The sequence below is a fragment of the Equus asinus genome, chromosome 5 (assembly GCF_041296235.1).
Source record: "Equus asinus isolate D_3611 breed Donkey chromosome 5, EquAss-T2T_v2, whole genome shotgun sequence".
In the NCBI taxonomy this organism is placed as follows: domain Eukaryota; kingdom Metazoa; phylum Chordata; class Mammalia; order Perissodactyla; family Equidae; genus Equus; species Equus asinus.
The window spans coordinates 22,610,011-22,637,222 of record NC_091794.1 but is presented as its reverse complement, the minus strand read 5'-3'; the positions used below and the strand labels follow the sequence as shown (position 1 = coordinate 22,637,222).

At 39.0% G+C, this 27,212-nt stretch overlaps 1 protein-coding gene across 2 annotated transcripts in view; it reads right to left on the bottom strand.

The window, feature by feature from the left end:
• Positions 1–27,212, bottom strand: part of SLC15A2 (solute carrier family 15 member 2) — a 35,625-nt gene that overhangs the window by 8,281 nt on the left and 132 nt on the right. Inside the window, exons 2-21 of one of the 2 annotated variants that reach the window (XM_014829590.3) lie at positions 26,957–27,066; positions 25,400–25,587; positions 23,467–23,554; positions 22,724–22,865; positions 14,742–14,834; positions 13,532–13,631; positions 11,624–11,714; positions 11,275–11,352; positions 8,543–8,625; positions 8,029–8,115; positions 7,767–7,856; positions 7,631–7,675; positions 6,557–6,589; positions 5,747–5,835; positions 4,527–4,608; positions 3,808–3,942; positions 2,693–2,857; positions 2,477–2,535; positions 829–939; positions 56–152 (exon numbers count right to left, since the gene is read on the bottom strand). In XM_014829590.3, the coding sequence (XP_014685076.2) occupies positions 56–152; positions 829–939; positions 2,477–2,535; positions 2,693–2,857; positions 3,808–3,942; positions 4,527–4,608; positions 5,747–5,835; positions 6,557–6,589; positions 7,631–7,675; positions 7,767–7,856; positions 8,029–8,115; positions 8,543–8,625; positions 11,275–11,352; positions 11,624–11,714; positions 13,532–13,631; positions 14,742–14,834; positions 22,724–22,865; positions 23,467–23,554; positions 25,400–25,587; positions 26,957–26,999 (1,899 nt within the window). In that variant the 5' untranslated portion in view covers positions 27,000–27,066. Of the gene's footprint in view, positions 1–55; positions 153–828; positions 940–2,476; positions 2,536–2,692; positions 2,858–3,807; positions 3,943–4,526; positions 4,609–5,746; positions 5,836–6,556; positions 6,590–7,630; positions 7,676–7,766; positions 7,857–8,028; positions 8,116–8,542; positions 8,626–11,274; positions 11,353–11,623; positions 11,715–13,531; positions 13,632–14,741; positions 14,835–22,723; positions 22,866–23,466; positions 23,555–25,399; positions 25,588–26,956; positions 27,067–27,212 lie in introns of those variants that run through there. The other variant, XM_070508950.1, reaches the window with a different exon arrangement.

Genomic DNA, 27,212 nt, shown 5'->3' with positions numbered 1-27,212 from the left:
GATATAGATACAGATCTATGGAAGGAGAGAGTAGAGGTGGCCATGAGCTACTTACATTAGCAATAACAAACAGATAAGCTGCACCAAAGTCTAGTAGACCCAAATTCAGTGAAAAGTCCTTATCTTTTGTTTGACAACGCATCGCGGGGTATCTGGAATAGGAGGAGTTTAGATTAGAATAAACATCACAGCTTAGTAAAGCACTCCTCTCTCCAGGGGAAAGAGTGATCTCACGTCTACTCATGGTGAGTTCAGCAGCAAAGCCGCCATTTCTTTTGAAAGAGAGAAGTCTCTAGAAGTGAATTATTTTCATGCCAGGTTTTTCTGCCCCTGATCTGAGCTCTTCATTTCTTGTTGGGTATTTTCTTTTAACCTTAAATATGAATAAGGAAGGCACAAATCACCTTCTTTTGTGGACCTCAGGCCCTATATCTTCTTATCTAAGTCTTAGGAATTTTTTTCATCTAAGTCTTACAAATCAGCAGAACAGCATAAAACAGTGAAACTGAAAGGATAAGCTTGAAGTGATGAGGTGCCAACAGGAGGTACCAAAGGGTAGGAGTGGGAGCTAATAATAAACTTTGCAAAATTCCCAGAGATGGGCTTTGGTAACTACACAGCATGGCCTTCACAGCAATCATGATTTCAATATACCTGTGTGGAAAAAGGTGAGACTGAGGGAAGGAGGCAAGGGTTGAAAAGAGCAGGAGTCTGTATATACTCAAAATGAGCCAAGATATACTTAATCCCCCTACCTCTATGCAAAAAAAGACATTTAAAAAACAATTGTTGATAAAAGTAAAATGTCCACAAGGGTAATGCTCTTACTCTCCTCTTTGCACAGTTCTATAAGCAGACACACCATAGTCTTCACCAACACTGAGGGAGATATCCGCACCCAGGGAGATGTTGACCTCTTTATGCAAAGTGTTAACGAACCTAAGGGTAGAGACAGTGTTACAGATCAGACAAACCGTCCCAAACAGGGAGACCTGATAAAAGGATAGAGGCCTCTTCTGTTTTGTTTACCACTATATCCTCAGTGCCTAGAACAGTGGCTGGCACAGAAAAGGTACATGATAATACAGTGTTAACTGGATGAATGAATGAACTCACATGTAAGAAGTAATCAGTAGTCTTAACTGTCCCTAACTTTCTCCTTCCTGAGGAATTAGCTTTCTATCTACCACACCCTCACCTGACCTCTAGCTGGGATGGACGCTATCATGATCACCCATGGCAGTCTGAGTTTCCTCACTAATCTAGCTGAGGTGCACCCAGTTTCTTTCCCTCTTATAGTGGTAGGATTCATCAACTGAGACTCTATTAAGAAAAATTATCATATATATAAACATATACCAGTATTTACATAAAACTGATACTTTATCCTCCTATAAATGAAATCTGATTTTACTTATGTAAAACCCAGACTCCCAACCCATGGTAGGTTGAGTTATCATTGTTTTGGAGTTCTCAGACAATCTTGGACCCTTCCAGAACAATCTTCCTGGTCTTCTGAAACTAGGCCCCTAATTGTCCTCTCAATATGGGTTTGGGGTACATTTCTATTTGGATAGCTTTTGTGTTGGTCTCTGGCCCATGGGACAAGAAGGGCAGTTCCCTCTAGAATCCTTAATGTTGATTCCTGGACTTTAGATAATCCTGCATGGATCTAGAAATTTCCCCTTTCAGCCCTTCCGGAGGTTTTTATGCCTCTCTGACCCAGGGAAATCCTATCCTCACTGCTGTCTGACTTATTTTGAGCTCTTTACTTTCTCTGAAGCATATTCAAAAGCAAATTATTATGACTGTTCCACGATTCAGGCTTTTCATTAAAAGTTCTCCTCTAAAGTACTATTCTCAGCAGCAACCATGTAATCTTGTTGGTCATAGGCATGTGCATCTGTCGGTTTCATCTCAGATTCCTGCCACAGAGAACAGGTGGCCTCTTTGGTGCTCCACCTCCAGGCTGTCTGAGAAGACCTTCAGACTCATCTGGATTCAAAACCAAGTCTTTAGACTCCAAATGTGTACCCGTACTACACCATGATGCCTCTACAGGTTTAAAATAAAAACTACACTTTTAAAGCACAGAAACAGTAAGAAATATTCAACTACCAACAATGAAGGAAAGATTATTTGCTCTCTTCTAAATTTCTCCCTGTTGATCACAGAGGAAAGTACTCAGCTACTTTCCTGAGAGCAAGATACATGGATAAAATTCAGCAGAAGGGATCGAGGCATCAGAGCACAAGGGGGCATACACAGATATAGGTCATCATTGAATACCACATGGGAAAGCAAGCCTATCTGCCTCTCAGTCCTGGAAAACGCCATCTGACACCCATGCCCCTGACATTCTAGGAGAGAGAATCTTTGTACAAGACAAGCAGAATATGAGGCCTCTTCATCTGAAGCCCCATAGATCAGAAGAGACCCCAAATCCAAGAGAACTGTGTCTCCTTGACATCCAAACCTCACAGCTGTCGTCCCAGCTTTGTGGGATGTTTGTGGTTTGTTTTCTGCATCCTTCACCTACAACAGAAGAAAGTAAAAATCAGTTACAGCTGACAACAGAGAACTGATAATCAGAAAATTTGATCATCAGGCATATCCTTGGTAAGATATTGATCTAAGCCAGTCATCATACTCTAAGATAACAACTTGGAACCTAGGCCATTCCTCAACTTACCATCATGCTGGAAATACTTTTCCCAGATTCTCGAATGATCAGACTGTACCAGTTCCTCTCCTCCACAGAATGCTTCGTGTAGACAGACAAATTGTGATACTTCAGGTTGAAGTGGAAATCCTGACTTTTTGTCTTCAGGTGGAGTTTGGAGTAGCGTGGCATTTTCTGTAGAATGAAAAACCTATCACACTCACCTTCCACCCCATCTTGGACATCATTATCTCATAGCACCCCAGGGCAGATGACCTCATCAGATACTTTCAGCATTATCCTTTAACCTAGTAATTCCACTTCTAGGAATAGACTAGGAGTAATCAGAGGCATGCATAAAGATTACGAGTAAGGATGTTCATTATAGGATTATATATAATAACAAAAAACCTTAAATACCTATAAGGAAATATTCAAATAAACTATGATATATCCATAGAATGGAACATTATATGTCCATTAAAATCATGTTCTTAAAGATTATCTAAGGACATGGAAAAATGCTTAGAATGCAATTAATGTTAAGAAAAAAATCAAGGTAAATGCAGAATATAGAGTTTGAGCTCTTTCAAAGAAATAGTTTATTTATTCATTTATACAAAAATGCTCACTGTGATTATCTCAGGGTGATGGAATTATAGATGATTTTTATGTCTTTCTACATATTCCCCAACTTTCAACAGTAAATGTATATTACTTTTATTCTTTAAAAATAATATTTTAAAATAAATTTTTAAGAATAGGTACAGTAACAGTAATGAAAATACACAAGCCACACTCTTCCAGAGGATGTGCATGATTAGGAGGCAGTTTGAAATAATAATACAAATTACAACCTATTGAGAGCTTACAATGTCCCAGACACTACGCTAAACACTTTACATATAATACTTAACCTTACAACAGCTTATGACATAAAAATTATCGCCATTTTGCAGATGCTGAAACTGAAGTTTAGAGATAAAACAAGTTGTTCAGGGTCTTTATAGCAAAGGAGTGGCAGAACCAGGAATTACACCAGGGCCATTTGACTCCACACATGCCTGCTCTTAACCACTACATTATGCTGCTGCTTTGGTGCATAATCTGAATGTATTTCTAATTCATTCCAGTCCATACCTCACCTGAAAGGATTTGATGGACTCCACCAACAAAGAATTGTTTTCATCTCCCAGCACCGTTACCTTCACCTCATCATCTGCCAGATTTAAGACTTGCAGGAAAATCTCTTGGGGACCTGGCTGGGGTGGGGCCATTTCCTTGAGATGGAGAACATATGTCAGAATCACCAACAAATAACCCTTCAGATAGAATGAGAATGCATATCACAGCCCTATCTCTGACAGCCTAGCCTGTCTAGTCGGGAGGACATAGCTTTCTCCCTCTGAAGAGCAGTTGGCTTAGAAAACTCAGAAGGCAGTTTGGAGGGTGAAACACTAACTCAGTGTAGCAAACACTGATGCCACGTAACAAACTCCATGCTTTTTGACTTGGCTGTGACCTCATACATCATTCCCCAAGAGTGGCTATGCAATCTGCCAGAAAGTATTTTTTTGAGTATCTGGTAAAGTATCATATAAGCCTGTGTTCCCAAAGAGATGGCTAGATACCTCTCTTTGGGAATTCCTTGACAATATACTCTGAATCACTCAGGTGGGAGGTGGGCCTCAGTTTACATTGCCACTCTGCCCTTGTATCTACTCATTTGTCACAAATACTAATTACGCACCTTCTTTAAAACAGGTACTGTGTTAGGTACCAGGGAATCACGATCAAACAACTCAGAACAGTGAACAATAGATATGAATCTTCCCTGATGGAGCTTAAGATTTATTGAACTCACATTAATTTTTATTTCTACAACTGCTGCAACTGCAAATGCCAGGCATGCTAGGATCATTCCAACAGCCATTTTCCTAAGCGATCTGCAGAGGAAAGGGAGAGACGAATATATCTCAACTTTGGACTCTAAAGGATAAAAGCTAAAACTCCTAAACCTACTATTAAAGACCTTTCCTAATTTGGTCCCAATTACTTTTCAAACTATTTCCTAGAACTCCCCTTCACACAGCCTTCTTTCTCCCTTTACTTAAGTCACGTTGAACTGTTCTCTGTAATGCACCACATTTTCCCACCTCTACTTTTGTTTGTAATGGTCTTTCTATCCATTATGTCATAATAACAAAGTAATAGTAATACAGCCAGATTCATTGAACATTTACCATATGCCAGGCACTATACATTATCACCTCATTTTTCTCTTCTTCAGAAGTCTTTCTTGAACCTGGTGGCAGGAAGGACTCACTTCTTGCTCTACACTTCCTTGGCACTTTGTTTCCCTTCTTAGGGCACTTAACATATTTCACCTTGTATGTGTTCTAGCTCCCTAACTAAACAGTAAACTCCTTGAGGGCAAGATTTGTGCTGTTACATTTGTATTGTACTTGATGCTAAACTCAATAATATCTGCTCAATAAATGAGTAAATGACAAAAGGCCATTTGAATATGGTAAAGTGATCATCAAAAGGAAACTGCTATTCAATCAGGAATTAGAGGAGGCTTGAAACCCTCCTCTGTTAAATTTACAAAGAATAACACTTCTATTTAGAATGCGGGAAAAGTAGTAATTAGGACAGTTCTATTCCCAGACTTTCCAGGTCCCCCATTTGTTTCATATGAACAACAGGAGATTTAAAGGGCTTAGTTGTTGTCAAAGGCTTTAGACTTCTTTGAAGGGGCAACTTTCAAGAAGAAAGCAACAAGTCGATTTAGGAGCCTATTCTCGCATAGTTTTGACTTTCCGTGAAACTTAGACCTACCCCTTCAACATCACACAGTTAAGTCTCCAGTAATGGCTTGTACTCTCTGCAATAAGAATTAATTAGATCTAATTTCCATCCGCCAGTGTCAATAGGCATTTAGTCTAATATGGATAAACAGAAGCAGAAATTGATATATCAAAACAAATCATCACTAAATAGAAAAGTGCTGACACTGAATCTTTATCAACCTGGGCAAAGCCTGAGTCAGTTTGGAGCAACAGAGGCGTAGTGAGCACTTACGAGAACTTAATTCCACATTTGGAGATCAGACGGTAAATGACAAGGTCAAACAACGGGATGAAGATAAGAACCAGAAAGGGATTTAGTACCTGTAATACCATGGTAAAAAGGATTAGTTACAAGCATTCTTGTATCATGAGTGTGACCATGTGCTCTCATTTGCTCGTGTGCACTCTCTCTCACATCCAGACTCACTTTCATCATACTAAGTACAGAATGATTCCATGTCTCTCGAACCCTTTACACCGCCAAGACTCTATTTCCCTCGCATAGCACCTTAGCTTCCAAATATCCCAAGGAACCAGTCTCATTCTGGAACCGTTTTTCTGTCAATCAGTTGGGAGCTCTTCTTTCCCATTTTCACTTACCTTCCCCAGTTCCACAGCCCCAGGAAAAATATCATAGCGAGGAGAAAGGAAGGAGAGAAGGAAGCATTGGGGATTGTTGAATAAGGGGTTAAAAAAAGAACTAGGAGTTAACCAATAAACAGAAATTCTGACTTCACTCCTCACAACAAAGTCTCACACTTTTCTTCGACAATAATTCCAAAATACTACCTTAACATGGAAAAAACATCCAATGCTTACACTTTTCCTGTGAGCTCAAAACACTCTCCCTGGAGTTGGGCAGGAGTTACTCACTTAACAGAGAATGTGAAAGAGAAGTGTGGGGTTTAAGGAGAATATTTCCATCCCTATGTTTTTCTCTCCTCAGCATGGAAAACAGAAAATTGTGACTGGTAATCCAGTAGTACAGGTAGGGGTATAGCTGAGCAAAGAATAAGCCCCCACGACTACAGCGGTCTCCTACCTGCATCTGGTCGGGCTGAAGCACAAAAGACCCCTGCAACATTATAACAAATTACATTTAGATGGTGGCGAAAGACGAGAAAAGCCAAGATCAACAATCTTGCTAATTAGCAGGTGAGAAGCATAAGACAAAATCCATCAGGCCTTTGGTTCAGGACCCCTGTCATGCTTGTAAGAGTATGTGGGGGAACAGACTGAGAATGGTGTCAGGATATGCTTGCTGAAGGCAGGTGTGCCTAGGGAGAAGATTCTTTTCTGTGTACTATGCTTTCATTATCTTGAGAGAGAACAGAGTCAGTGTGTTTTTATTAATCTCAGTAACTGCAGTTATAGGTGGTTATAAGGTGAAGTACAAGACATCATGGTTGGAGTGAACATTCCCACTGACGCACAGTCTTTCTAAAGTTGTTCTCCGAGGGGTCAACAAGAGAACAACCATGGTAAGCCTGGACAACCAGAGGAAGGGAAAAGGTAAAATTCTATTTGGCAGGCTCCAAATAGACCGGCTAATAAGACCCTGGCATCATTCTACCCTGCCCTCTTCACAACTGAGATGGTAGAAAAACAGTACAATAATCTAGGAAGTGGAACAATTGAGAGCAGAGATGCAACTTTGAGTTTGCCAAAGAATGGAGATTGGAAAAAGACATAACAATGTTTACACCTTTCTCATTCTTTCCATATCTATGTACGAAATATCCCACTTCCAGTTCCTCTGCTGTGACCCCTGCCTGAGAGACGGGGCCAAGTATGTGGTAGCAGCAATCAAACCTGTCCCTGCTGTGCCCCAGGCAGGCTCGGATGGAAGAAAACAATCCCCTAGCCATCCTCTCGACACTTCTTTGTATACCTTTAAACCTTTCCCCTCCTTATGTTCTTGATTTCTAAAGATAAGATTCTGTTTTTTATTTCTAGACCAGCTTTCTTTACTTTGCCTTCTCAGTACCTTCATGTTAAAGCCACCTCTCTCATGATCTTAAGTCAGTTATCAGGGAAAAACACAAAGAAATTAACTTTTCCTTAATATGGATTACAAAGAAAAAATAGACTTCTATGGAAAATCTCTTCTACTCACCAAATTCCCATTCATCCTGGTGGCTTGCAAGGTCCATCGTGAGCCCTAGGGCAGACAGATGCTATTATGAGAAATCCCTTTCTGTGAGAAGGAAGGGGCTGGAAGAAGAGTTAGCTTTCAAAAGAACTATTATTACCTGCTGATCCAAAAGAGCCCAGAACATGGGCAATGGGATATAAAGGAAAAGTATCCTGGTCAGTGCCTTCACATCCATAATAAGCTGCTTCTGCAACAAAGGGGAAGAAGGAGCAGACTGAATTGCTAGATGTGGTTTCTTTGCTCAGAGTAGAAATGCCCCAGAACAGTAAGAGAAGAGGTCAAATGCAGCAGGATGGATCAGTTTGGACATTGGGAAAGGTGCCATGGAGGCATAAGGTGTTTTTGCAGTTCCAACTTACTGGGTATTTCTCAGCTGCCCAGTCCAGCCAGTGCTGTTGCTTTGGAAGGTCCCCAGAACGGTTCTTGAAACGGTTGGAAATAGCAAACTAGGAAAGAGCATAGACATCAGAGAAGAGACAAGACGAAACCATCCCCTGCCTTTTCCAACTCATTATCCCTTCCCTCAAGCACACATACTTTAAGCCACTTACTCCAACTTTTTGATTTCATGAGACACTGAATTTCAGAATATTTCACATATAATTTTATCTAGCCTTATTTTCTGTTGGCAACATATATAATTACATTTCAGAAGATTTTTGCCAATTTAGAAAAGTGGTTATATTATTTTTTTTTACCTAATGTTTATGTAGAGGCACAGAGGAAGACTGACCAATCTCAGTTTGCCAAAAGGCACAGAAGTAGAACAGAGGTCATTGAGAAAAATGTGTATCCATGTTTGAAGGCCTGTATCTCAGCATTGCCTCTCTTTCCCTTTGATTGAAAAGGCAGGTAAACAGTTTATGGACTTACCCGGATACATTTGACAACTTGAGTTGCTATGTTTCCTTCAGGAGGTGGTTTTCTGTATATTTTGCTTCCCATTAAAAACACAACTGCAGTTGATACAAAAACAAGGTTCTTAGCTTCTCATTTAGCATATTCAGTACATCCACGCTAAGGACAGACTGCTGAAGCATAGGAGTGACTGGCAAATCTCGTAAAAGGAGGAAACTGACTTCACTTCCTGACTTTGGAGTTATAAACTTATGGGAGCCAAGAGCAGAATGAAATGGTCAATTGTTAAGATAGATAGATATCCGCTGAGACCTTCCTGTATTCACAGAAATGTAAGTCATCTCTAAATTCTCACGCTTCTTTCTCCATCTCTACATCTGATGTATTACCAACTGTATTGATCCTTTCTTCAATGTATTTCCCATCTGCCCCCTCTTGTATTGCCACCACTATGGATCTTGTTTAGAACCTCACAGCTTCTACCCTGGAATATCAAAATGGGCACCAATCAGTTCCTCAGTCCCTGCTGTCTTTCTTCTTTTATATGATGCCAAATTAAACCCTTGTTTCCAGGATCTACCTAATAAGCTCAAACTCCTGGCATGAAAGGCCTTCCCAAATCCATTATTATTCTGTAGTTATTATTATCTGTCGAAGGTTTATTATCACATGTAAAGTGTTAGGCATTTTATGTACATTAACGGATTTAACCTGACAAAATATGTACTGCTCTCTCCATTTTACACACGAAGAAACTGAAGATTAAAGAAATTAAGCAATTTGTACAAGATCACATAGCTAGAAAGTGCCAGAAACTGCATTTTTGACCTGAGCCCTGTCTGACTCAAAAATCTATGCTCTACCAGGGCTGGGACTGGGGTGAGCTGAGTGAGACACTCCCCTTGAGCACAAACTTTAAGAGAGTGCCAAAAATTCAGTAATCGGGATAAATAGTATCCTTGCCTCACTTTTAACCCATCCTTTCTCCACATTACAGTCAGAGACACCACCGAAAAATAAAAATCTAACAATCATTCCTCTGTTCGAAATCCTTTTGTAGCTCCCCAGTGTCCTCCTGATAAAATTCTAATTCTGTGGTGACTTAAAAGGCCCTTCTTTATCTGATTTCTGTCAGTTTCTTCTGTTTATCTTTCTCATTTTTGCTCCAGGTGATCTGAATTCCTTTAAGGCCCTCGAATATGTCATGCTCTTTCACCTCCTAGCCTTACAGATCCCGCGAGCTATTTTTGTTTCACTTCCAATCTCTTCTTTGATCAATTGCTGTTAATCCTTTGGATACCATTTCTTTAGGCCAACCTTTTCTGACCTCAGAGTCTTAGTCAGACATCCCTTCTATGTGTTCCTATAGCTTTCTCTGTACTTCCCAGTTGTGACACTGATCATGCTATGTTGTAAAATTGTCTTTACTTGTCTGGACTATATAAGTTTTTTGAAAGCATGAATTCTGTAGCTGTCTAATTCACCAGTGTGACCCCAATACCTAGCACAGAACCTGACACATATTAAGCTCATTAAATAAATCTTTGTTGAATGAATGAATGAAAAAAATAAACGAATAAATTAAATTACAGTGAAAGGCAAGGGGATTGAGTTATTTATTAGTATCCAAAAAACTGAAGCAGCTAATAATGACAGCTAACACTTGTTTAGCATTTTGTAATTTATAAAACATTTCACTTATAGCATCTCTCTTGATCTTCATAATTACTCTGCTATGTAAACATTATTATTGTGCAATGATTCAGAGATACTAATGATCCATAATACTAATCAGTGGGAAACCAGGAAAATATTTGGGGAAATGTTTGGCTTCAAAGGAAGAAGGAAGCAAGGAATGTATTATCATAGCTCTCTGGGAACAACACATAAATTTCCTTGGAATTGGAATTGGAATCTGAATATTACTATTAGCCCCACCCCTCCCCCGGTAGAAAAAAATCAGACTGAATATTGTGTTTCTGGGCTCTTTTTCCTCCATTGAGCTTTTTATGTGTTTGGACTGGATATCTTCCACGGGGGTGTCGCCCAAAGGCTCAGAGTGAGAACAGGTTTCCAGGTCAATGATTAGAAACAATCATGTCCAAGTTTCCCCTTAGACTGCACAAACTAACACACACATCACCCTTCCTCTTCCATTACTGGGTTCTTGGTGGTAAAGAGAATGCCGCACGATCGAAGTTGCATCAGTTTCCACCTACTTCTCCACCTCCTCTTATTCTCTTTTCTCAAGAGCAAAGCTACTTTAAAAGGCCCAAAGAATTAAAAATGTCTTCCAATGACCAGATAAATAACTATCAGATGACATAAGCTAATTTGAGAGAAGGAGTATTTTCTGTGCTTCCTGACATATTACAGTGTAGAGCAGTGGATTTCAGCCTTGATTACACATTAGAATCACCTAGACATTTAAAAAATTATAGATGCTCAGGGCCTATCCTGCAGAGATCCTGAGTTAACTGGTCCTACATGAGGCCCAGGGATCAGTCTTTTTTAAAGCTCTCCAGGAAACTTCTTATTAGTTATGTAATAAGACCTTTTTTTTAAGGTTTCTGACTTCATTCAGTTAATTTATCTCCAATGTCTAGGGAAAATTCTTACAATAAGACTTACCTAATAGGGTTAGTGTGAGAGAACTGAATGAAATAGTTTGTGTGAAGAGCTTACATGATGCTTTACGTGTGGCAGGCATCAGTGGTTCTTAGTTTCCTCTGCCCCACTGCACTTACCAAGAGCTATCACCATAAGCAATCCTGGAACTCCAAAAGCCAGCGCGTAGCAGTCTTCCCCAAAACATTGCACGTCTCCTAAAGAAAAAAAAGCAGTAACCCTGAATCTTGAGTCTTTGATGTTCTATTCTGCAAGCTCAGCTTCTGAGCTTGTAGACATAGCCACCCTCTTTCCTCCCATCATCTAATTCACAATCCTTCTTTTGGACCAGACAAATCAAGATTATAAGAAATTCTCTCAGACTTTCAAGGCTTTATAAAAGGAGAGGATGGATAGAGGAAGCCTTGAACAGATTTTTGGCTGGCCAGAGTAAAGCCTTAAACAGGGCCCCTCAGGAAAGATCCTAACCTCTAAGCATGGGTGTGATAAAGGTAGAAATCAAGCTCCCTGCATTGATGGCGAGGTAGAAGACTGAGAAGTATCTACTCCGTTCTTCTGCCTGAAACAAACAGGACAAATCATCAGTGCGATGTGCCTCAAAGCTCCATCCCCACCTTACATTCAGACTAAGCTGGAGGTACATACACAGAGACAGATTCAGATATTGCCTCCACGGTGTCTGAGTATCATACCAGATATTTTAACACACACCTGGCTGGGCCCAGACAACATTTACCCATCTTCCAAACCCCAGTACAAGCATCTTTAATATTCTTTTACCCCTTTCCCTGGGCGAAATGATCATCCTGTACACTATGCCACTACTGTGTCCTATACATATCTATTCTAATATTAATTTCTTTGCATTAAATGTCCGTTTCTTTCAGTAGGTTGAGAGTTCCTTTAGGGAAGAAATCATATCTTATTCATTACTATAATCCTCAGTACCTAGCATAGCACCTGACATACATTACAGACTCAATAAATGTTTATTGACTGAATTAATTAAGTGATTGATTGAGTTACATAATAGATTTTGTAGAATGTGTGGTAGGAATAGGACTAGAACATAGGACAGGGGAGTAAACTATTGCTCAAGCAGGGTAGTTCACCGAGTGCTCATGGGAAGTCTGCCACAGAATGTAAAAGGAAGTCTGTGGGCTTAGACTGAGTGGTGGAAACTTGGAAGTGGGTTTGTCCTATTACTGAAATATCTTTGTGGAGTAGTTATCAAGTAAAGTAACTTTTGAGTAGAGTTGCTGATGCTTTATTCATTGAAAATGACTGCTTCTTTCTGGCACCTCAGATCTTTTCCTGACACATTAGCACAATCTCTCCTTCCCCATTTTCTATGTACAGTGTGTTTTGCTTCCTCTTCTCATCTAATTAAACCTTATTCCACTCATCTATTTGTATAGTTCATTGTGTATAGAATTGCACTTTCCAAATTTGGCTATTTCTCCAAAGTCAGCAAGCAATTGTGATCTATGGGCTCCCAGAAAGATAAAGAATAGAAAATGATAACTCAAAAGGTCTGAAGGGTAAGAGAAACACAGAAAGCAAGAAGAGAGAGAGCAAAACCAGAAACATGATAAATAGCTATAGAAGAGGGAATAGATACATGAAGACAGCCAAAAAAGAAAACTGAGAGCAAAAGAGGGGAAACCAGAAATGTTGGCTAACCTAAAAATAGACTATTTCCCTTGCCTATTTGTCACTGCATCCCTATATGAGCCCATTTTTACCTTATTCATGTGGGTTTTTTTGTTGCTTTTCCCATTGACAGTGGAAAAGGGAATGACTATCCAGACAAGTTCATCTATAGAGACTCACCCTGTTTTATTCTAAATTGTCATTTTCCCCTTTCATAGACTCTCAAAGCTAGAGAAGCTTAAATCATCTCTCCACTCCTCATCACCTCCCATTCCCGAAGTGCTTACCACATTTGTTCTTAAATACCTCAAGTGAGAGTTTCACTACGTCAAACTGATTATTTGAAGTGTTTCTTTCCATCAGGCAGAAAGCTGATTTCCTATAGCTTTCACTCATTGTCCTCCAGTTAAATTACTGACATCCTCCCAATATCTATAGAAAGCTATAATATTCTCTTTAATTCTTATCTTATCTAGGCTAAACATCTCCATTTCCTTCAACCTTTCTTCATAAAATGCATCTTTTTGTCCATCCACCAACCGGGTCACTTTCCTTTAAACGTGTTTTTCTCTCTATTAATGACAAGAGCAAGCATTGAACATGACTCCTCAGATATGGTCTGACCAGTGGATTATTTCAATCCTGGCAAATGGCTACCTGCCAGGTGTCTCTTTTAATGTCTGCTCTACATTTTTGAATATACAGAAATAACAGGACTCTTACATGTTTTTCTTCAAACTGGTCTCCACCAAAGGCTGCCACGCAAGGTTTGATACCTCCTGTTCCCAGAGCTATTAGACTCAGGCCAATCAATGATAAGACTCTGAAATGGAGAGGTGAGGATACTAACCATTTTGATACTAAACACAGCTGTAGAAATGGAATATAGAGCTAAAGGAGAAAAAAACAAGGACCACCACCACCCGCCTCACATTTCTACCCTGCAGGCACTTTCCACTTGCCTTCATTCCTAGGAGAGACCTAGGAAGACTTTTGGTCTTTATGACCCTTGAGCCTGTGCCAGAAAGTATGCATTGCATGGAAAGATTTTGTCCCTGATGGCTCCATTTATCCCTTGTGTGCCACAGAGAAAAACAGATACTGAAGGAACTCTGAAGGTAAACACTGGTTCTCAATCTTATCTTAGTCAAAGGGACACTTCAATAGAAAGACATTATGAATTCTTATACCACATATCCTTACTAACACAAAATAAAATGTTAAAATTCATCTTAATTAATAGAAGTGTCACTGATTTTTGGTGGTACACCAGTAAGGAGGTATCTTATATTTATTAGATTTCAAACAAAATTCTTAACTGAAAGGATAAATACATGTATAGGCACATTATAAGCATGAATGTGTATGACCTGCCTCTTGAACAACTGTAATCCTCTCTACTGACTGAACAGACAGATATCAGAATCTATCAAATGTCTCTGGTCCCTTAAACATCATAGTTTAGGTAAAGAGGGATAGAGCAATTGGAATATATGGAACTACACACAAATGGAAATAATCCAAGCTTTGAATATAATTTCTACAATGTATTATAAGGAAATATTACAGACTTTTTTTAACCCTGGTAAAGTACAGATGTATGGGTGGGTGAACAGGTGAGGGAATATGGAGGGCGTATAGATTTTATCGATCGTCTTCGAACATATGAAGAGTTTTTACGAAGAGGATACTAACCAGGCATTCTACAAGTCCCCAAATGTTTAGTAAAAACAAATGAGCTCGGATAAAGTAGGAAAGAGTTAAACTGGTCATAAAAAAATTGTTTTTCTTAACCAATTTGGTAATAAAACTGTAAGTTGGAAAATAAAGGGACATCTTTGGTAAGAAAACAGAAAATCATCTGTAATGAATGCATGAGACATTTACCTGTCTAATGGAAGAAAAGTTCAGTTTATTCCATGATTTTACTCACGTGTGTACCATTTGTCCCCCCAGTATTGGTAAGGCACCCAAGGACTTGATCACATGGCCAAGCACATACACCAAGGAGAGATAGACGATGGTCCTGTTGAGAGAATTAACTCAGTCAGTCTATAAATAGAATTCAGAAACTTGAGAAGTACAGACAGAGTTCATACTGTTCTCAGTGCCAGGATAAATGGAATTGGAGGAAGAAGGGGTGGAGGAGGAAAGAAGTACCTGAGAAATGCAAATAGAAATAATAATGGTGAATGAAGTGAACTAATTAAAGAAAGAGAAAGCAACTCTTTACCCGGTAGTGTCAGAGGTAATGGACATTCCCTTCAAGCTCCTTTCTTATACCTGACCTCTCCTTTCCCCCCACTCAGCCCACACACACACAGAGCATCCCGGCTCTTGTACAGATAAGTTAAGACCGGGATGGATTTGTAACAAGTGATGGTGTTTTAAGTTAGGAGAACAAGAAGAACAGGATGTTTTGACCTGAGGTGTCTTCTCAAGGAATGTCTTCGGCTCTAGGAATCGACAGGAGTCAAAGAATAACTCTAAGTAAACAGGAAAAAGGAATGGCTAACACAAAAAACTTTCTCTAAACCCAACCACTGGGTATATACAGAGGTAAAGGGCTCCCAGGTTCAGCCTGGTCACTTGAACACTTGGGTTAATTGTAATCCCCACTGCAGTTTCTTCATGGATAAGTTACCAAGCGTAAGAAAGCAGCCAGGGACTTTGGATAGACTGTCCAGTGACAAAGATCATGCAGTTGGGGGTCAGCCCTGGTGGCCTAGTGGTTAATTTCAGCATGCTCTGCTTCAGCAGCCCAGGTTTGGTTTCCAGGCATGGACCTACACTGCTCTGTTAGCAGCCATGCTGTGCTGGTGGCCCGTGTACTAAAAAATAGAGGAAGCTTGGCATAGATGTTATCTCAGGGCAAATCTTCCTCAGCAAAGAAATTTTAAAAAGAGATCATGCAGTTGTTCAGGATTTCCTTTTGTGTTGTTTTTTCCAAAAAACCTGAATGGCAAATAGGTAGTAGGAAAGTGAAGAATTCCAATAAGAACATATGTAGTGATATATACTATGAATGAAGGTATCAGAGAGAGGCTGGAGATGCCAGAAATCTCAGGATGTGGATTTCTCATTCTAAATGCCTAATCTTTCTAATCTGGCTCTCCAGGGAAAGGACATTAGAGGGTTTATAATGGCAAGTAGGGAATAAGAATTTGGGTGACTAATCAAAGGTTAATTAATATCAGGGGGAGGGGGCCTTTCACAAAAGGCTTTGTAGTGTCTTCTAGAGAAAAGTTCTGTTCAGTGGAATAAAAAGAATAAATAGAAAGAAGAGAATGAAAAAGGACTGAAACAAGTCCAGCCGTCATGAACCCAAAAGAGATGATCTACGCTAGATCGTCATAGAGAAAAAACAAAAGAAGTCTGAGCTAGAGAAATAGAGACTGAGTAGAGATCAGAGCAATATCATATAGTTGGACTAAATGAATGAGAGAGTGTAAGTGGCTTAGAAGGAAAATAAGCAATCTTCTAGGTAAAAGACTCAGGGAATTAGTCTAGGAAATAAACATGAGAGAGGACACTAATGGCAGGAAACTTCAACAGAAGGAGAAAGAAATCAAGGAGGCCAGCCTGGTGGCATGGCAGTTAAGTTTACACATCTGCTTCGGCAGCCCAGGGTTCCCCCATTCAGATCCTGGGTGCAGACCTACTCACTGCTTGTCAAGCCATGCTAAATCATGCTGTGGCAGGTGTCCCACATACAAAGCAGAGGAAAATGGGCACTGATGTTAGCTCAGGGCCAGTCTTCCTCAGCAAAAAGAGGAGGATTGGTGGTAGAAGTTATCTCAGGGCTAATCTTCCTCAAGAAAAGAAAAAAAAAATCAAGAGAGACTTCAAGATTCTGCCTTTGAAATGGGGTCATTGGGGTCATTGTAATCCCAACAATAAGACATAGAATTGTGTTAGATAGATTTGACCAATCTTCCATTTACAGATGAGGAAAGTGAAATCCAGGGAGGTCAAAGGTAATTCCTAAAGTGGCATTCTAATTAGTATTAGGGTTAGGTCTAGAATTTCTACTTTCTGACTCATAGCCCAGTGTTCCTTCAGTTTTATCATGAAGAAGTTAACGTGGAAAAAGGAAAGGGAAGGGGAAGAAGTTTTAAATTTTATTTTACCACAAGAGCCATTTTTATTTAGAGTTTAGGAACTAAGGAGTACGCGCAGTGGTGGCAGAGGAAGAGAGTTAGCACAAAGAGGGTCAGCTCTTACATGACAAAAAAGGTGGGAGAGGGAAAGGATACGCTATAGACTCACTCAGAGAAAGAGAAAGGAGAAGTGTAGGGAGGGCATCCAAAAGAATATTTGGCAATAAACACATTTAAGAGAGTGGTTGTAAGTGATTGCCAAGGTCAAGAGTCCAGACTGATAGGCTTTGGGTGACAGGGTATAAAAATCAACTAAAAATGTTTTTCTCTCTTAAAAGAAACTTGACATCAAAAATAGCATCCTAGCATCCTGTCAGTAGACGTTTATGGAAATCATGAAAAGCCAATATCCATGCTTAATAACTTTTGTTTTCCATTGTGTGCCTATTGGCTACTCTTTCTTGTGTAGCCCAGAAGGAAGCTTCCCTTCTCTCCTGGCATGGGGAGTTCCTCACACGGTGCAAGAGCCAGGGATCCTGGGTGCTCATTTTCTTTGTTAAGAGAAGAGAGTGAAGAGAAAAACCTGCTCTTTTCCTGATTTTCCAACCTAAGGAAAGCAGGGGTGACGTATGGTGAGAAGGCAGTTTCAAATGCTATTTTCTTAGGATGCTGTTATTCTCTTTGTACATGTGGACTCATAGACACACACACACAAACAACAGGAGAACGAGTATCTATGCTTTCTCCAACTCACTTCTTTTCTGAAGGAGATACCAATACATCCTCAAAAGAGTTTTGTTATTTAAGAAGCAACCACAATACCCACAACAAAAGCAAAATCGTTTTCATGCCTGCCCACATCTATGCTCAGTCTTGTGCTTACATTTGTGTATCTGAAGGTAAATAAATTTATTAATTGAAACACTTACCATGCACTGTTCTAGGTGCTGTAGATAAAAATATAAATGAGACTTTCTCCTCTCCGTATTTGAAAGAAGATATTAGATTTATACACAAATAAGTATAATAAGACAGAGTTTGGTAAATGCCATAAGAGGGTAAAAAATAAGGAGTTCAGAGAAGATTAGATTACTTCTGGCGAGTAGTAAAAAGTGAGGGGCAAAGAATACTCCATAGCGTAGGTAGCATTTGAACTGAGCCTTAAAAGGTTTGGACGTGGAAGGATGGAGAGGAAGGAGATTCCGTGAAGCAGAAACAGTGCAAGCAGACGTGGAAAAGAGATGCCACTGGCTATTGTTGGGGAAATACTAGTATTCAGTTTTTCTCTAGTGGACATTCTTGAAAGGGAGTAAGTATGACAATAAGAGCAGAACAGTAAATTGGGATGAGGTTAGTAGACAATGAGTTAGTCAGTAGAAATTTTTGAGCAGAATAGTAATGTGAACAGAGATTTCTTTTAAGAAGATTAATTGGGCAGTAGGGTATAGATTCAATTGTAAGAAAAGGATATAAGAAGCAGTGAAAATATTTTAGGTGTCCATTTCAATAGAGGCAATGAAGACCAAAACTAGGGTAGTGGCAATTAATGGCAGTAGCATTCAGTGTTGAAGAGGGATAAATGTGAGAGATATTATAGAAATAGAACTGGTGGAATTTCATTAACCGTTTGGAGGTGGGAGAGGGATGCCAGGAGAAAGAACAGGTTTGGTGAGTGAGGATGAGGTGGAACATCCGGGAGACGAATGCCGATATGCAGTCATAATGCATATTGGAGCTTGAGTGACAGGTTAAGATTACGGAGTTTGAGGAGCTGTCTGTATCTAGCTAATATTAACACCATTGGGCTTGCTAAGGGAGAATCTGGAGAAAGAGAAGAGAGTAAAAGATATACCCTGGGGGAAATGCCTACATTCAGGAAAGAGTGAAGAGTGAAGTAAACAAAAGACAAAAGAGAAGCCAAATAAGAAAGAAGCCAAAAAAGCAAGGGAAAAAGAACGAGAAAATACTGGTTAGAGAAGCCCAGTAAGTTTCAAGAGGATAGGAGTGACGGAGAAGCCCAGGAAGGTTAGAGAGTACAGGAGTGATAAACAGCCTGAAATGTTAAAACAAGTTCAAAGTGAACAAGAATTTAGAAAAGACAACTGGAATTTGTTAACAAAGAGATCATTATCAGTGATCTTGGGAGAGAGGAATTTCAATAGGATAAAAGACTACTTATACTACATTTTATTGTACTCACCACAATCTGCTCTTATTAAAGCTAGTTGAACATGAACAATGTGAAGCACGTATTTATGTCTTAATTCATCTCTTTATCTCCCATCTTCTTTGGACAAAAAGAAAGTACTCAATAAACATTTATTGAATTAAATTCGATCAGATTAAATTGAATTGGATTGGATTCTATTGCATTGCATTATATTACTCTGCCCTAAAGAGTGATAATGAAGAGTGAGAAAGGAAGGCAACAATTATAGATGATTCTTTTTAAAATTTGGAGATACTGGTAATAAGACAAAGAAGATAGGACAAGAAGGGTTAACAATAGTTTTGTTTGTTTGTTTAAGGCTATCAGAGACTTGCACCTGCTTCTAGGTACAGGAAAAGACTGTCTCTCAAGGAGAATTTGAAAGCAAGAGAGGGGAATATTAAGGGTATAAAGAGCCTAGGGAGAGTGATCCAGGTGATGGGGATACATATGTGAAACTTCATCAAGCTGTACACTTAAGACTTTTGGATTTGTATACTTTGCTTTATGTAAGTTGCACCTCAATAAAAATAAATTTAAAAATACCTCAAAAAGGATTGAGATTGAGGGCACAAGGGGAAGTTTTTAAATTTCCTCTGAAACAGGCAGGAAGCTATTGTTCACCAAATCCCAGAACTACACATCCTCAATTTTAAAGAAAGTCATTTAAAAAATAAATGAAAGTACTTGTCATGTATGTGAGTCTTTTATTCTATAACGGAATAAAGACCATGGCTTATACTTTTTATATATGGTCCTTGCCAGAGCAATTAGGCAAGAAAAAGAAATAAAAGGGGTCTAAATTGGAAAGGAAGAAGTAAAACTGTCACTATTTATGGACGACATGATTTTATATATATAGAAAACTCTAAAGAATCCACCAAAAAAACTATCAGAAATAATTAAAAAATACAGTAAAGTTGCAGAGTATAAAATCAACAAGCAAAAATCAGTCACATTTGTGTACTCTAATAGTGAAATAGCAGAAAGAGAAATCAAGAATATGACTCCACTTACAATCACAACAAAAGAGTAAAATACCTAGGAATAAACTTAACCAAAGACGTAAAAGACCTGTATGTTGAAAACAATAAGACATTGTTGAAGGAAATAGAAGAAGTCACAAAGAAATGGAAATATATTCTATGCTCATGAATTTCAAGAATTAACATAGTTATAATGTCCATATTACCTAAAGCAATTTATAAATTCAATGCAATCCCTATCGAAATCCCAGTGACATTTTTCATGGAAATAGAACAAAGAATCCTAAATTTTGTGTGGAACAACAAAAGACCCCAAATAGCCAAAGCAATCCTGAGAAAAAAGAACAAAGCTGGAGGCATCACAATCCCTGACTTCAAAATATACTACAAGCTGTAGTGATCAAAACAACATGGTACTGACACAAAAACAGACACAGAGATCAATGGAACAAAATTGAGAGCCCAGAAATAAATGCACACATCTACGGATAGCTCATTTTTCACAAAGGAATCAAGAACATACACTAGAGGAAGGAAAGTCTCTTCAGTAAATGATGCTGGGATAACTGGACAGCCAATGCAAAAGAATGAAAGTAGACCGTTATCTTACACTATTCACAAAAATTAACTCAAAATGGATTAAAGACTTGAATGTAGGACTTGAAACCATAAAACCCCTAGAAGAAAACACAGGCAGTATGCTCTTTGACATCAGTCTTAGCAGTATCCTTTTGAATGTGTCTCCTCAAGCAAGGGAAACAAATGGTATTACATTAAACTAAAAAGCATAGTACAGCAAAGGAAATCATCAGCAAAACAAAAAGACAACCTGCCAATTGGGAGAAGATATCTGAAAATCATATATATGATAAGGGGTTAATATCTAATATATATAAAGAACTCATACAACTCAACAACAAAAAAACAAACAACTCCATTAAAAACAGGGAAGAGGATCTAAACAGACATTTTTCCAAAAAAGATATACAGACAGTCAATAGGTACATGAAAAGATGTTCAATATCAGTAATTATTAGGGAAATGCAAATCAAAACCACAATGAGGTATCACTTCACACCCATCAGAATGGCTATTATTGAAAAGATAAGAAATAACAAATGTTGGAGAGGATGTGGATAAAAGGGAACACTCGTACACTGCTCATGGGAATGTAAATTGGTACAGCCTCTATGGAAATAGTAAGGAGATTTCTCAAAAAATTAAAAATAGAAGTACCATATGATCCGGCAATTCCACTTCCGGGTATTTATCCAAAGAACACAAAAACACTAATTCAAAAAGATATATGCACCCCTATGTTCATTGCAGCATTATTCATACCAAGATTTGGAAACAACCTAAGTGCTCATTGATGGATGAATGGATAAAGATAATACACACACACACACACACACACACACACACTGGAATACTACTTACCCATAAAAAAGATGAAATCTTGCCATTTGCAACAACCTGCATGGACCTTGAGGGTATTATGCTAAGGGAAATAAGTCATACAGAGAAAGCCAAATACTACATAATTTCATTCATATGTGGAAAATAAACAAACACATAGATACAGAAAACAGATTGGTGGTTACCGGGGGAAAGGAGGATGAGGGGAGAGCAAAAGGGGTAAAGGGGCACATGTGTATGGTGACAGATGGCAGCTAGGCTTTTGCTGGGGAACACGATGTAGGCTATACAGAAGGCGAAATATAATGATGTACTCCTGAAATTTATACAATATTATAAATCAATGTCGCCTCAATAAATAAATTCAAACTAAAAAAAAAGCCAAGCAGTAAAGAAAACTTTTTAGCTTTGTTCAGTTGAGCATTTCCCAAACTTATTTGACCATGAGAGCTTTATCTTTCTACATAACATTCATTATATCCTATATAACTGATTTTCAACAGAATGCACTCTGAGAAATGCTAGTTTAGACAAATTCATAGATGACAAGTCTGTAGAAAATAATTGGGTGATGAAGATCCAAGATCCATCTCTGGCCTCTAAGAATAATGTTATAGGGGACAACTATAACATTATCCCATAAATGTCTCTTGGTGTTATTTTCAGAGACTTAAAAGATACTGAACTGGATAGACCATTAGTCTAACTCATGAAAATATTTATGATATTCTTAAGAAGGAAACCAGAGAAAGTGGTTAGAGAAATGAAACAGAGATGGGAAAAGAGCTGAAAAGGGAAACTCAAGAAGATACTTAAGGAGTTGGGATGACTCAGTCTGGAGAAGAGATGGACAATATATCAAACAACTACACTGAGGTCTCTAAAATTATAATCTTCTGGTGGGTAGCAATATATTGCCCCTGAGATTAGAACAAGAATTGGTCTTAAATTACAGAATGGAAGATTAAAATTAGATTTAAGGGGAAAAACCCCCAAAACTCCTGACTTAAAAGGATGTAAAAATATTGGAAAAATTGACGATGAAGAGACATAACCTTTCTGTGTTGTCAGTCTTAGAGAGATTCTTATTTGCCATGGATGAGTAAGTATGTTCTTTCTTGGAAGCAAGAAGCTAGAAGTGATAACCTCTGCACAATTACTCTGTGAAACTTCTGTGTATATGACCTCCCATCTTCCTTACTTGAATCTTCCCAACCATGAGTCAGCAATGGTTGCTCCCAGGATAGGAGTGAAATAACAGAGGCTGCTGAAGGCATGGTATACGGATGTGGAGGTGTCTGCATTCCAGTGCAGGAAATACAGGAAATACAGGGTCAGCACAGCTGAGGAGAAAAAAGGAGACAAAATAAGATGATGCATGAAAATGACTTATGGAGGAGAAGTATATTTGATGTCTGGTCTTTCAAGGTGATCTTGACCTTCAACTCTCCTATCAGCAAAGTGACTGAGGGGTGGCTGCTGGGCAGTAGAAGCAGGGCCCATGGGAATTGTGGGAGTGAATGGGGCTATGCTTAATGTACAAATGCAATACTCTTCCCTTAGGCTATGTGTACCCATAACATCATTTAGCCCAATCATGAAGATAACATGGTGCTTCCAATATCCCTTCCTTCTCTTTCCCATCAACAATATAGTTCATAGACCTGAGGAAGAGATATGAAGAATGGAACTCAAGTGATGAGAGTTTTCCCACTTATATTCTCACAGGCTGTGTTCTGGTTTCTGGTAGGCCTTTCTGCTCTTGGCCTGTATGAGTTACTAGGTGAAATCCCATGAGGCATTTATTGGCAGTCTTGGCCAAAGGAAAGGATCAATTTGAATGAAGGCAGAAAGAGTGAGTAAGGGAAATAAGTGTAAACAGGTTGTTACAAACACAGGCTGAGGGTGAGCGGAGAAGAGTAGGACTCTGGGATACAAAATTACCTTTCATGCCATAATAGGAAAAGCGCTCACAAAATTCATTCACCACAATGAAGGCAATGCTCAGGGGATAGTTGGAGCCACAGATTTTCTGTGAAACAAAAATGTTCAAGCGTGAGCTCTTTTCCCTTATTTAAACTAGTAGATCACTCCACAACAGAAAAAAACCATTCACTTTAAATTACGATGATAAATAATGTGAAGCAATGCACCTATTTGTCATGAAACAGCTATTATCACACTAAAAGTGCTTGCAATGCTGATTTAGGAATAATAGAAGCTATTTTTAATATTACTTTGTTCTTCATTTGTTTAACATGGAACTGCTCAGACATTCCTCGATTGGAGACACCAGGACCTCCTCGTCTTCCTACAACTACTAAATGAAAAGCCTGGGGTTCTGGGTAGAATAGGCATACTTATTTCTGGGAACAGAACAAAGAGTTGGCCTCTGGAGGATTTGATATCCAAGCAGTCACATTCAGATGCCAGCATCCTGCTTAGCTTCACCGTGTGGGACTAACCTCTCTTGTCCCCATCTGCCCTGTTCACCATGCTGGGAAGAATCCTGGCAATATGAAGGCTTCCCATTCAGAGGCTGCTGGAGCCAGGCACAGAGCCTGGTACAGACTCCTAAAGGGAAGCTAATTGATCACCTTGACCTTGGGCAGAGAGTTCTTAAATCTTGTAAAATTAAATGTCCACTGTTCCTATGAAAGAGATTCTATAACATTTTCATGCTAATTCTCTTGGACATTAAAAGGACAATGCTATTTCATGAACAATATCAGTCAGAATATAAGGAATATCATATTTTATTCCAAATCTCTACCCATTACGATAGCTCAGCTAACATGAAAGAGAGAGAGAGAGATGTCTGTCCTGGGACAGTCAAGTCTTATCATGAGATTTTTATTGCCTCTCATTCAAAAGAAGTATATACATCTTTGTAAGCTGTCTTAAATTCTTCAGGACCAGAAGAGATATAAATAAACAGACAGACAAAGAAATAGAGTAATAATTTAATGTATTCATTCTTTTACCAGTATGGATATATATAAACAACCTTCCTAAATATTAATATATGTTAATGTGTTAAAAACTTGCTTGAAAGACACAATTAACTGGGCTTTTTACCTTCCCAGCTCACAGCTTGAGAATTATGCAACCTGGAGTTTAGTTAACACACTTTGACTAGTTATGTAACAGTATCACTGGCTGTGTTAACATACTGACCCGAGCCATGTCACTACACCTGTCTTTATGCTTCAGTTCTGTTATTCCAAAGAAACTACTCTCTCTAGAATACTACCACCTCTTTGCCCATAGGAAGAAGTCAGTAAAGACTGGCCATTACTACTATATCCTCTCCACTTACAGGATTTTGACATGAAGATTGAATGAGATAAGGAATTTGCAAGTGTTTTAACAAGTATATAATATAAAACATTATTATTACTTTGTTTCTCTGTCCTGTCTCCTACCGTAAACTAGATACATAGTAGCAGAGACTGCATCTATTCTAAAACTTCTCTTGGTGTCCAGCAAAGACTCTGCACACAGGAGGAACTAAGGGCTGAGTTTTTAGATTGGTAAAGAAGGAACAATCGCACACAGTTCTCCAGACAGGAGTGCTTGCCAAGTTTCCCTGGACATTCAAATTGCTTTTTCTTTTACCCCAGAGAATCTCAGAATATACAATGAAATGCAGCAAAGTCCTGGATCCCAGTGGAAGAATTCTGCCTCCTCCTGTTGCTTCCTCTCCTAAGCAAAGGAAACTTCTATTCAGATGTGGTTATCAGGTTAATCCTAACTCCAAGCAAGAATAGTTTTTAACACCCTTATACGGAACAGCCTGAAGCTCCAGAGGCCAAGCAGGGGAACCCAAAGAGCAAGTCTGTTACTGTCAGAGGCAGAACTGAACCTGAGGACTCACCGGAGGTGGTTTCTTTGGAAGGCTGGGGGGTCGAGGTGGTACCTCTTCAGTGGAGACAGGTGAAAAAAGAGTTTCCTTGGACTCATTTTTCTGGAAGGGATTCATGGCTGGCTCCTTACTCTCTCTCCTCAAGCATTTGGCTTCGGTAGGCAGTTGGGACAGCTGCCAGCCTACTGTGAAAAGGGGGACTGGGAGGGGAAGAGGGGGTGGCTTCAGCAATTAGGTTTAACCCTGTGGGTGTCAGGCTTCAGCAACTGCCTAGCCCAGAGCAAAGCAGAAAGCTGTAGGAAAAGAAAGGGTTGGGTCTTAGAGACTAGTTCAAAAGAAGGATTATGTAAAAGGTAGAGCATGGGGAAGTGAGAACGACACATCACAAGATGGGACCACACAATGCTGGACGACTGCAAATGAACAGAGACCATTTAAGAATATAATGCCTGGAGAATAGATTAAAAAATTAATTTCAGGGTAACAGTTGTAGCCAATTATTCAACACCTATTATGGGCAAGTTAATATATATGCATTACATATATATCTCTGTATAGATATACGTGCGTGTGTATATATATATATGTGTGTGTATATATGTTCTAATTCTTCCTACTATCCCCATTTTACAGGAACTAATGTCCCAAGCGGTTAAGTAAATTGTCCAAAGTCACATGGCCAGAAAATGGCAGACCTGGAATTTTTGCTATGCTGTAACAGATGGGAGAGATTAGTATAAGTAACGCCTATGGTCATTATTCAGGTATGGAGGCTATGGCAAGAGAAATGCAGGAATGTAGGGGAATTGAAATGCATAGAAGAGGGAAAGTCATCACAAAATTTAATTTGGAGAGATAGAAAAGATGGTAATTTTGGTTTTCAACATAATAAAGTTCAACTAGAAATACGTTATAAGCAATTAAGGGGTTGGGCTAAAGAAAATGAGAGAAAGAGTTGGGGATGTACATTCGAGAATCATTCTTCTTTGATAAATTCATTCCCTGTGTTTTCACTTTCTCACTTCAAGATGAATCCATCATTTCATTAATAAATAAAATTTAACTTGAACAAAAATTATGAGCCAGTTACTTTCTAGGTACTATTGAAAACATCCATTTCCTTAGTTTTCAGTGGATACACTCCCAAGTGACTCCAGAAGTATACCTAGCCCTTGTCAGAGGAGGAATGAGAATACGCATGACGACGACAGATGGATTTTATACAGTACTGTTTTCTCTGAGTCAGAGGCAAAAGAAGAACGCAAGAGCATGGTGCCCTTCTAGTTGTCAGTCAGAAGAAACAGGAAAAGGATGGCCAGAGAACTGTAGAAAAATGAGGACTAAAACAGGGAAGCCAGAAAACAGGAGAACGAATTCTTTTATTTGAGAATATGAGAGAGAATGTACGACTCTATCCCTCACAAAATTCTTACATTACCTATTTGAGTAATTTATTGACAAATAAGGCCAGCATAAACTCAAACCTTTCTTCCCTAAACTCTCCCTCAGACTTTGACCATGTCTTCTCAGCTTCTGTTACACTCCTCAGCCCCCCTCTCTCCCACCAACCTTTATCCAGAGAAGAGTCCAGCTTCATTCCTGGCTGTGACATTAATGATTAAGCAGTAGTTATTCTTTCAGGAGGTAGTGTCCTTTCTGATCCGGTTTGGTTAGCGACTCTGGATGCAAAACAAATGAACAGTCAAAAGTTACTAGTCAAGTTAACCACTAGAGGCACAGATGGCTTGTAGATCTAAATGTTTTTGGGTTTTTTTGAGGAAGATTAGCTCTGAGCTAACTACTGCCAAACCTCCTCTTTTTGTTG